The sequence below is a fragment of the Chironomus tepperi genome, unplaced genomic scaffold, assembly GCF_022539635.2.
Source record: "Chironomus tepperi strain 1889 unplaced genomic scaffold, CSIRO-AGI_Ctep_v1 contig_12, whole genome shotgun sequence".
NCBI lineage: Eukaryota > Metazoa > Arthropoda > Insecta > Diptera > Chironomidae > Chironomus > Chironomus tepperi.
In genome coordinates, this window is record NW_027226134.1 from 1,595,032 (window position 1) to 1,606,480 (window position 11,449).

An 11,449-nucleotide genomic window follows, 5' to 3' on the forward strand; every position below is an offset into this window, starting at 1 on the left:
GGATTATCTACCTCAAGGTTTAACAAAAGGTTTCAAAAATCTCTAGTACTTCAATTCTTGGTAGATTGGATAGGCTGAAGTAAGACTCTGAAGCTGATCAAGTGTCAAATGCCAGTCAAATGTTAACTTTCTCCTCATATATCTCAAAACACACAGTCTCGACATCTTAAGAGCTTCAAAGTAAGACTACGGATGATAATGTGTACAGCAAATGATTTCCGGAATCTTGTTTCCTGTTTTGTTGGCTTAACAGATCAATTGTGAGTTAAAACATCCTAGAAATTCTATTACTGGCTACCTCATGTTATTTCTAATCATACTTACTTACTTCCTTGGCTGGGGGTCGATTGCCGCGCATAGGGAATGTGTAAAGACAGCTTTATCCTTCGAAATCTTATGCCATTTTGGGATATTAAGTCCTTTTCAACACATTCAATCCAGGAATTCTTTCTAATCATAACTATTTTAATTAAATTAACATTTCAATGCGAATTTGGTTTAAATTAGGTACCATGTCAGAGTCACGCAAGACTGATGCTAGATTCTATATTAAATTACCTGGAATAACCTAATTATGCTTTTGGGGTTAATTAAACACCTCTGTCACTGCCTCAGGATGTCATTACAAGTTCAATGTAATCACATGAGGTGAAAATTACACCTTCAAAAGATAACGTCAATCTAACTAGCGATTTAATATAAAAATACTCTCTAAATATTTACAAGCATTACATACAGTAAATTCTCATTCCCTTCGTAGCTTTATATTTTTGGAATGGAAAGAAAAAAAATAAACTTTTTTTTTTATTTTTTATTCATTGCATTTCAAGTCGTCATCGTGAAAGGTTTTATATTTCAAAAGATGAGTGTAAATCATCAACATAATGACACAATTGAGAGTCTGAGAGACTCTTTAAAGTATTTTGGTACTGCTGACTATTTGGTTTTCATAGCAATGTTATTGTCGTGTACAGTCGTTGGACTTTATTTTGGATATGAAGATTACAAGAAGAAGAAACAAGTCCTAAATCTGCGACGAGGATCTGAGGCAATAGACTATCTTGTCGGTGGTCGAAATATGAAAATTTTTCCGGTTGCAATGTCGCTTGTTGCATCGTGTATCTCGGGTATTGCATTGTTGGGTAAGGAATTAATTAAATATTTGTTGCTTTAAAAAGTTCAGAAATGGAAATAATTGTTCTAGGAACAAGCACGGAAATTTATCTCTATGGATATCAGTATTCTTTTATTTTAATTGGATATTTAATAGCTGCTTATGTATTGCATCATACAGTCATTCCGATATTTCATGAACTTCAAATTACATCCGCTTATGAGGTAAGCTTCCTAAAAAAAATCATATATTTTAAATTCGGATGTTTCGTATTGTTTTTTTGGAAACAATTGTGTAAGTTTGTGATAAAACAGTAATTGAATGATGACGCAGTTTTATGTAGTTGAGTTGACATTGTGTTTATGATGATGAAATCCGAGAATTTTGCAAGTGATGAGCATTTTGAGATGAATTTAAAGTATTTTATCACTTTTATCAATTCGAGGGAACTCACAAAATTTGCAAAATGACTTACAAAAATCATAGCATTTTCTGACACTTTCTGACGTCAGGAGTGCAACCAGACATTTTTTGAGGATGAAAGGGGCTTTGGATTGCAAGAATTTAAGGAGTTTTAAGAATTTTTTTGTCATAAAAACATCCGAAAAACACACCGTATTGGAAAAAACACAAATACTTAACCTTACTAACGCTAATGCGCTAAATTATTCTTACAACACCACATTGTGCTGCTCGGGAATAAACCTAATTGAAGAATTTTTCCAAAAAAAAAAAAAAAAAATGGGGAGTTCACTCTTAAAACCCACATTGAATACTTGAAAACCCACATCCTACTTGAACATGATTTTAGAAATCTCTTTGAATATCCCTAAGCTATCCACAAAGATTTGTAAGAATATCCAATAGCATTTCAAAAATCTTGCAAGGAACCCGAATAGCACAAGACGGTTAACTGTACCAAAATACAGACTGACTTTGATAGGGCATGGTGACGAATTCATGGTGACGGTTCATACCAAATTTGGGATGACATTACCGGCATATCATGGTGATGGATTTATATCGAATCCAGCACCAAGTCAGAGCCACGCTGATTTGGTTTAAATTCATCATCATCACATTCTAAAATCAACCCGACATGGTGCCGGATTTTGTTATGATTAACTGAGTTGTACTACTCGTGGAGGTTCTGGATTTTTGGAAGTTCCCACGCCTTGACTTTTGAAATTAATTTTAAAGGCCAAAAAGACGTCATTTAAAAGTTGACCGATTCAACAATTTCCTTTAAAAAATTTATTTTCAAATGAATGTTTCCAGCTTGATTTTCAATGTTTGACTAAAAAATTTTTATTTTTATCACAAAACTAGTTGAGAAATTTTTTCAGAAATCCTACAAAGGACTCAAAGTGCTCAAACATTTTTCAGAAAACAAAGAAAAAAATTTCAATTAAAACTTTTTTAAAAAACGTCAGCTTTAAAAATTTATAATTTTCTATCGTTAGACACATAATTTCGAGCGTTTAGAGAGGATAAGTTAAGCATTAAGTGGCAGTTTATTAATTTTTATTATAATCATCCTCGATAGCTCAGTGAACTAATTAATAAACATCTTTAATTCCAATAATAGATGCTTTAAATAGAGAGCTCGAATTTCAAAATTTTTATGTGGAATCTTGTTGGGTATTTTATACAAAATCTGAGAAGACTTTAAGCTCTGATTTAGATCCAGATGAAGCTAGTCACAAGCAAGTCATCTTCATTATGAGACTGTTTGGAAATCCGTAACCTTAAAAAGCATTTTTTGACCCACAAACCCCATTGGAACGCTCTATAACAAAACTATGAACCCCTAGGGAACTCCCTCACCTTTTTCCCTAAGCCGCTGTTGTCAGAACCTATTTTTGCCACGTCATCCTTTGGTGGTGAACTAAGACTGAAATCGCATACCGCATACCATGGCACACTATCAGGACAGCACTTTCCTAAGCACCACGTAGTTTATGAACGTTCCTATATCCTTTACCCTTAGTATATCCCTTCATTGCCTTACAAAAGCCTGAATATCCACAAAATTAAAAAACACAACTAAACTAATGCAAGTCATGATGATTTTCAAATTTTTCTTTTCCTCACCTTATCTCAGTATTTACAGCTACGATTTGATAAGAAAGTTCGCCTTTTTGGTTCTGTTATGTTTTCATTATCCACGCTCCTATGGATGCCAATAGTAAGTAGATCTATAAGCTATACCTTTTTATGACAAAATTGAATAACTCTATAAATCTGTAATTCTCAGGCGATTTACGTGCCAGCACTTGCGTTTAGTCAAACTACAGGTATGGATGTTCATATGATAACGCCTGTTGTTATGTTCATATGTATCTTTTACACATGTCTCGGTGGAATTAAGGTAAGTGTGATTCAATAAGGTACGGAGCTTTAGTGCTGAATTAAATTGAGTTTGATTCCTTATGAGATCAACAACAGCACACCCGAGGAGCACAAGTCGGTTAATCGATGTCAGGCACCCGGTCTGATATTGGCATGATGCCAAATCAGGCCCGCATGACTCTGATTTGATGCCAAAGTCACTATGACCTGGAGTTGGTTTTTTGATCGATTTGTGCTATTCGGGACAGCACAACACAATTCATAAATTTCCACATAAAATCAATAATCATTCTCAATTTCATATAAAGGCGGTTGTATGGACGGATGTAATACAAATCATGATAATGTATGGTACATTGATTTTGATAAATGTCAAAGGTACTTTCGAAGCTGGTGGACTTTCCGTTGTTATTGAACGAAATATTGAAAGCGGAAGACTGGCAATGCCTGAGTGAGTCAATCTTATTGTTATTAATGCTTGTTTACTTTAGTTATAAATATATTGTCCAAGAGGGGCTGGGAAACTTTGGTGACAATGTTTTGTACATTTTTGGAATTTTTGTAGCATTGTCACTTGAGTTGTCTGAACCTACACTTCCTCATGATGCCTGTATATTGTTACAGACAGCGAAAAAGAATCAGTTGTGCAGTAGTTAGAGCCAAGCTGAGATACCGGCTGGTAATACCGTGATATTCTTACAAATACCGCCGATACCGAAGAAACTTGTCTCGGTGGAGCTGAGAAACTCATTACTGCTTAGTTTCTCAGCCCGGGTTCATAGTCATCAGTCAATCTAACCCATATGATCCATATTCGTGAAATTCTAGTCAGATTTGAGTGATTTTTCGCTGTTTTTAGTCACACCAACTTGCTTTTGAGGGGTTGACTCCCACGACTCCCTTACCCCTTGAATACGCTCCTGTCTTTACAGCACATGCTAGTTTAGAGTGTTTTGATGTAGTTCCTGTTCATTACTAGCTTGAATAGCACAAAATCGATTGATTGTTCCAAACTTCGACACCGTGCTGCCGTGACTCTGGGATGGATTCGGATTTAAACCTAACCTGACACCAAGTCTGAGCCACGCAGACCTAATGCCGAATTTTGGACCAATTAATCGATTTGAGTCTCCCTACCCGAGTAAGCAGTGCAAGACAGTGATACTCCACTATTTCCAGCATTCAATCTCATATAAACCTAACAAGCATAAAAATTGTATTTGACAACATTGAGTTATGTCTAAAGGCTCCTTACAGCTTGTCTCAAGACACACTGTCATGTCAATTCAGTACAAACATGCTCAATAAGAAAAATAAACATCCTATCCATAATACAATGTATTTCATCACATTATTTACCCTTTTTTTTCTCTTCTTTCCACAGCTTTAACATCGATCCAACCATACGAATTTCCTTCTGGACAATGGTTATCGGTGGCTCATTCTTCCGTACATACATGGGAATCAATCAAAGTATGATTCAGAGATTTATGGCACTAAAAAATGTTCATGTTGCTAGGAAGTGTCAAATGACTTATATGGCTGGAATATTAATCCTAAATCTCATGTGCTATTATAATGGATTATTACTATACGCAACATACCATGACTGCGATCCATTGACAACAAAACTTGCAAAGGCAAAGGATCAAATTATGCCTTTATATGTCACGAGAATATTAAAGAATTTACCAGGCTTATCAGGTCTATTTATAGCTGGTGTCTTCTCAGCCTCATTAAGTTCATTGTCAACAGCATTAAACTCATTTTCAGCTGTTGTACTTGAAGACTTTTGTAAGCCATACATGAAAAATGAAATTTCTGAGAAAATGAGTGCAATAATAATGCGAGCAACGGTATTAATTGTTGGTATTATTGCCGTAGCACTTGTGTATGTTGTACAACATATGGGATCAGTTTTACAGCTTGCAATGACTATACCATCAATATGTTTTGGTCCAATGTTGGGTGTTTATATAATTGGTATACTCATACCATGGATTGATAAGCGTGCAACGTTATATGGCGCATTAACAGGATGTGTTGCAATGATTGCTTTTATATCTAAAGTGCAAACAGAAGTTGCCATGGGCAATATTACATATCCCATGAAGCCAGTATCTGTTGAAGGATGTACGTATGAGTTCAATGCTGTAAATATAACAAACAATCATGCCCCACCGGATAGAGATTTTTTTCATTTATCCTTTATGTATTATACATTATTGGGATCAACAATCGTCATCTTATCATCGGTAGTTTATAGCTTAATATTTGGATTTCATGATCCATCAGATGTTGATTTGAGATTATTGGCGCCATTCATTAGGAAATATTTTGTGGTTGATTTAGATGTAAAGGAACAGGAAATGATTAAATTTGTCAATGGAAAGAATCCACAGAAAATTGAGTATGATGAGAATGAATAAAAAAGGCTGGCATGTGCAAGTTATTAACTTAATCTTTTAAGAAGCTTATATATAGGATATAAATATTGATGTTTGCATTGTAATTAAAATGCTCGCAGTGAATATGCTACTGTGTTGTAGCTTCTGTTTATCTTTAGTGTTATTATAAAACTTAAATCTTTTTGTTGTAGATAGTTGAGATGCTGAGTGAATATTGAGGCTGATTTCTAGAATAAACTCTAGGATGTTAAGCAATACTGTCGAAAGTTTGATTTTTGGTGTAGATACTGATTTGTTTTCATGAAGATATGCTTTATTGGCAGCTATAAAAACAGACGATGAGATCAAGTTCCGAATGACACAAAAGGAGAGTAGGCTCTTTAGGGACTTATTTACTTCTTAAATCTCTGACCGTACAGATCAACTGCGAACCATGTAAAGCAGGCTCTATCGCTGACTTCCGCCTGCCAATACCAAATGAAATACTTTCTTTATCGATAACTTTCTTCCAGGAGTTCTTTGGTTACTTACTTACTTCGCTGACTGTAAAGATCATCTGTGATCCATGACTTCTGTCAGTTGGCGTCATAAAATGACTTTATCGCTAGCTTCTCAGCGAATTGCTAATTTCTAATACTCAATGCTTCACTGTCAATATCGACAGCATTCTTTAAAGAAGTTCGTTGGCTCGTGCTCTTTTGTCAGAATGAAATCAGGACCTCAAAGCTCTATCATTTAGTCTACGGATGATATTTTACCGGGTGTGAAAGCGATGAGCAATCTGTGTACCGTCAGCAATTTTTGGAAAAGCCATGAATATTTGCCGTGTGTGGCTTCGAGGGAAGCTATGGTAAGGTGTATAGCGAAAAACATAAGACTGCAGATCATTAGCATATGGCAACTCGAAGGTCATCTGCTCTAATCCAGTAAAATCCTCAAATCTGCTTTATTTCAGAAGTTTTAGATACTTTGTCTGCTAACCGTACAAAATCAAGATGATACATATCAATGTGCATCAAAAATCATTGCGTATGAATTTTCAGCATACGTGCTTGTTTACTATTTAAAATTACAAAATTTCATCTATTTGCAGACAATGTTACTAACTATGTTGTCTTGTGTGTTATTTAAAACGAAAAACTAACCTGATTTTTCTGTTTTGTTTGCATCAACACTGCTTGCATAAATCCTGTAAATACCACAGTAAATAAATATGTGTTATTTCCTTGAAAATGAAGTGAGAAATTATTATCAAGGGCATAGTTAGCAGGGATTTTTTGATCCTTAAATGATGGAGAACATTCCTGAATTTTCTAGAGGTGGTTTTTGAATCAAAAATGCATGAACATTTCATATTTGTGATACATACAAAAATATTAAATTCTTACTCAAAGCACTAAAACTACTCAACCGAGCCATTAAAGCTCATGTCGATTTTTTTTATCCATATCAGCAAAAAATTAATCTTTGCCCAATGAGGGCACGTTCAAAAATTGCGTGACGCAAAAAATAGCATTTTTAGAAACCTTTCCTACCGTAGTATGTGTGAAAAAATCATGAACAATAATGAACAAATCGGGAAATTACGTAACGCTTAGGGAAGAAGTAAGGAAGGGTGTGAAGTAAATTTGCTGTGGAGCACTTTTCATATCTTGCTGCAAAGTGTCTCGACAAAGCCTCAAATTTGTCAAGATTAATTCAAAGATGGACCTGCAAAAATTTTGGTTAAGTTACCGATTACGAACAAATTTTGAACTTTACATTTTCAGGATGCTGAAGGTCACTATTATTCAAGTCCATCGCTTGAAAATATTTAATCCTCTGGCCACCCTGATCATGAACAAATCGAGAAATTACGTAACACTAAGGGAAAAGGTGGGAAGGTGGGGAGGTCGGGGGTTGTGGTTACAATTTTGCTACGAAGTACAAATGGTTTGTTTTGTGGTTTTGATACAAATTGTTGCGGTAGGCCTATAAAGCTTTTCTTGGTGTTATTCTCGTGCGCCCCAAAGAAGTTTCTTGCAAAGAACCCTTGTCGATAGAGAGAGTAAGTATTTGCAATTGGAATTGGCAGACGGAAACCAGCGAAAGAGCCAGTTTTAGGTGGCATCTGAGAGAGCCTATGGAATGTTATTGATCTGAACGACCATCAAAGTAATTAATTTCCCAGAGCTCGAAGTCGACTCGGATTTTGTGAGCTTGAACATTTTGACATTCGAAATTTAGATGGAGTCGACTTTTTCACATAAAATTCTAGTTGAATTCGAGCCTTGATATTCCGTAATTTCCAAACATCCCTGACTATTCATTTCACAAAAATTATCTCATAGACACCAAAAGTGTAAATGTCATTTTATCAGCTTTGTGTAAGAACAAAATTAATTTGATTTTTTGATGCGCATCCAATTTTTTAAACATATAGCTGTCTACTGACTACAAAAGACTAAACGTGTGTAGAATCATTTGCTTAAACGATTTCCATGTAAATTGAATTAATTTAAATTACCATGCAGCTTTGTGTTTTGTCGGGTAATGAACATGCCTCGAAGAAAATTAAATATTGTGTCTCTTTGTATGAAGACATCCTAAATTTAGCTCATTTTTCATAACCTCGAAAAAAGCAACAAGTTTCTGAGGTTTTCTTTGTACATGCTTTATGCTGAAAAAAAAGACAAATAATCATGATGAAGTGAGAGAGCAAATGTTTGGGTTGGGTACGTGGATGTTTAGTTCTCATGCTTAAGAATCGATATTTACGTAAATATAGACACGAACAAAAAAATCGTTTCTTCTACTTCCGAAATATTTGGTTTATAGATTAACATAAATTTTCCACAAATTTCCTTTTGCTTCTTTTTTTAGTAAAATATTTTTAATGACTCTTAAGACTCGAACTGAATAGGAATAAAAACGTGTCTAAATAAGCAAAAGAAGAAGTTTTTTTGGTAAGCCTTGAACATTTTGTTTTTTAGCACATGCTAAAATATTTCATTTCTAAAAGTGCTGCTTTTATGTTGTCTGAGTGAATGTCTCTAATTTTGGAATTATTTGTACTGAATTGACATTTAAGGTATCACGAGCGTGGCTGAAATGTATGAGAAATATTCCTCCTTAGCACCCTTTACCTCCTACTGAGAGGTTTGACCTTTGAAATATTACTGGTATCTTCCGAAAGTGTGCTTACTTGGAGGGATGATACACCCAAACAGCACGATGCAGTAAATTTGAGATATCGTCGTAAAGATATCTACTAGAAGGAAGCTGTCGATAAAGACAGTATTGCATTTGGTATAGGCAATTGGCAGGCGGAAGCCAGCGATTAAGCCAGCTTTAGGTTTCATCTCAGGGAGGCTATGGATCACGGTTCATCTATACGGATAGAATCGCCACAAGCAACATGGCATAGAACAGTGATTCAGGAATCTAAATTAGACTTCAAATCAGAGAATTTATATAACTTCTTGATGTGGCCAGCAATAGAGTCAGACGGAAAGCCTTTTTATAATAACCTAGGCTCTTAGTCGAAGCAAGGTTTCATTAAATAAGTAAGTACAATTTTCAGAAGAGTGTCTGAAACATGAAGGTTTTGGGAAGCCGAAGTCCCACACCGAATCTGACCAAAGTGGATCCATTATCGTGGTTTCCTATGTTATATCTATCTGAAACATGAGGATATCGACAGCCGAAGTTCAATCTACAGCTTTTTCAAATGTCAAGAGAAAGTACTCTTAATCAGTGACAGGAATGTTCAAGTCTGTTACAACTCAAAATCCGTCCTTGAAATTAAAGATTGAAGTTTGAATTCAAACAAAAGGATTGCAGTAAATCACGATAGGAATGGTTCGTGGTTTAAGTAAGTTAGTATCAAACCCAACATGTGCAGAGAATGCAACATAATACAAACAGGACTGCATTTAACATCGACAACCTAACGCAACGACAATGGATGGTCTTGGTATGATCTGAACCATAGCTACACCGTGTCGACTTCATTATGCTGCTCTTCAACCCAACACTTGATTTTTCCTCAACTCAAAAACGTGCTAAGCCTTAACAATCACAATATTCATTCACAAAAAGTTTCATAATTCTAGCAACCCATTTTCATTCATAAATTTAGCATTTCTTTAGTATTTGAACTTAAAACTCTTCTCGCTATAGACAATTATGTTAAATGAATGATCCGCCTAAGAACTGTGATGCTGTTTACATTAAATTTACATTTTCAGTTGCTATGGAACTTTTTATTCATTTTTTGATTCATAAACACTTCTCACTACAACTCGTGTATCTTTTTTTATAGCATTAGACCCAGACACGAGACGTGTTTGATTTTTGGGAATGGCGCAAAAGGTTGACAAGTGTCGATAAAAAATTGGAAAATGTCATAGCAATTGAATTTGTGGTCGTTTCACCTTTTTATCGGTCTAGTAAAATGAAGAAGAATGTTTTGTTCTTCTTTTTATTACAGTCTTGATTTGGTGCATGAAATGGCTTCTTATTTGGAGGCCTTGAGAAATCTGTTGGAATGTTAATTATGGGAGTTCGCTTATTACGTATTAAAAATGAATTTTTTAATCTCAGAATCTAGATTCAAGGTTAAATTCATATAGAAGGAGGATGGGGCTATGTTAGTGACATTGGGAATGTATATAACTAATCTCCTTCCCTTTTTAACAAAATTATTCATTTTTGTCAATTTTTAAACCAAGCTTATTGGCTTGTTTGATTTAATTATTCAACAAAGTTATCAGATTTAAATTTCAAATTTGTGGCTGATATGTTAATACTTATTTAATACTTTTTCAATGGCAAATACTGGGAAAAGAGAGCAGCAAGCTTGTTGTTTGAAGCAATAAATGGGTCATTCATTTTAGGGCTGTTTATTTATTACGTAACATGAAAAATCTACTTTTTGACCTCTCGACTTATCATGTCACTCACACAACCATTCCTTGCAGTTGAGTGGTTTGGAACAAAATGTATGTATGAATTGAAATTTTCATTATTTTATTATAGCCAGAAACCTTTTGTATATTTTTCGTAGTTTGCACATCTTTGGTAAGTCTCTACCAAAATCACGTACATGAAACACCCAAAATGGTTTTTAGGGACTGGAACTCAATTTTAAATCAAAAAAATTAGACATGCTAAACGAAGTAAAATCTTAGAGTCGACTCGGCTCTTTACAAAATTCAAGTCGTCTTCGAACTTTTTCAAATCACAAAATTCACTTCCTCCCCATAAGAGTGTTAAGTAATAAGTAAATAGCCCCTTATTACGTTCTGTAACAAAATCACTGACGTAATAAGTGAACGATCATCGAAACGATCCCAAATCGTATTTACTTTAATTGACAAAAATGTCGATTACTAAAATTTTGTTAATTACTTGCCTTCCGAGAAACAGTCTTAAGAATTTTAATTTCATATATCTTTCCTATTTTTAGTCCCATTCAATGTTCTCCGAATAGTACAACATTATCAATAAAACATCACTTCGGAGAAATGATAATGGCAACAAAACATCAAGAAGATATGAGGCCGTTCACTTGTTACATGTTTAGGAAGCTAAG

At 34.7% G+C, this 11,449-nt stretch overlaps 1 protein-coding gene across 1 annotated transcript; it reads left to right on the top strand.

Moving 5' to 3' along the window:
* Nucleotides 1–835: 835 nt before the first annotated feature.
* Nucleotides 836–5,946, top strand: LOC139088707 (sodium-coupled monocarboxylate transporter 1-like). The gene is made up of 6 exons (XM_070637974.1): nt 836–1,142; nt 1,205–1,338; nt 3,219–3,302; nt 3,372–3,485; nt 3,775–3,917; nt 4,851–5,946. The coding sequence occupies exons 1-6, from the start codon at nt 863–865 to the stop codon at nt 5,893–5,895; spliced, it is 1,800 nt and encodes a 599-aa protein (XP_070494075.1). The 5' UTR covers nt 836–862; the 3' UTR covers nt 5,896–5,946.
* The last annotated feature ends 5,503 nt before the right edge of the window (nt 5,947–11,449 follow it).

Bases quoted from the DNA above. Each gene is read 5' to 3' on its own strand.
- LOC139088707 (XM_070637974.1), top strand. From the start codon at position 863: ATGAGTGTAAATCATCAACATAATGACACAATTGAGAGTCTGAGAGAC. The intron at 3,303-3,371 runs GTAAGTAGATCT...TGTAATTCTCAG, and splicing joins CGCTCCTATGGATGCCAATA to GCGATTTACGTGCCAGCACT. The intron at 3,486-3,774 runs GTAAGTGTGATT...TTTCATATAAAG, and splicing joins CATGTCTCGGTGGAATTAAG to GCGGTTGTATGGACGGATGT.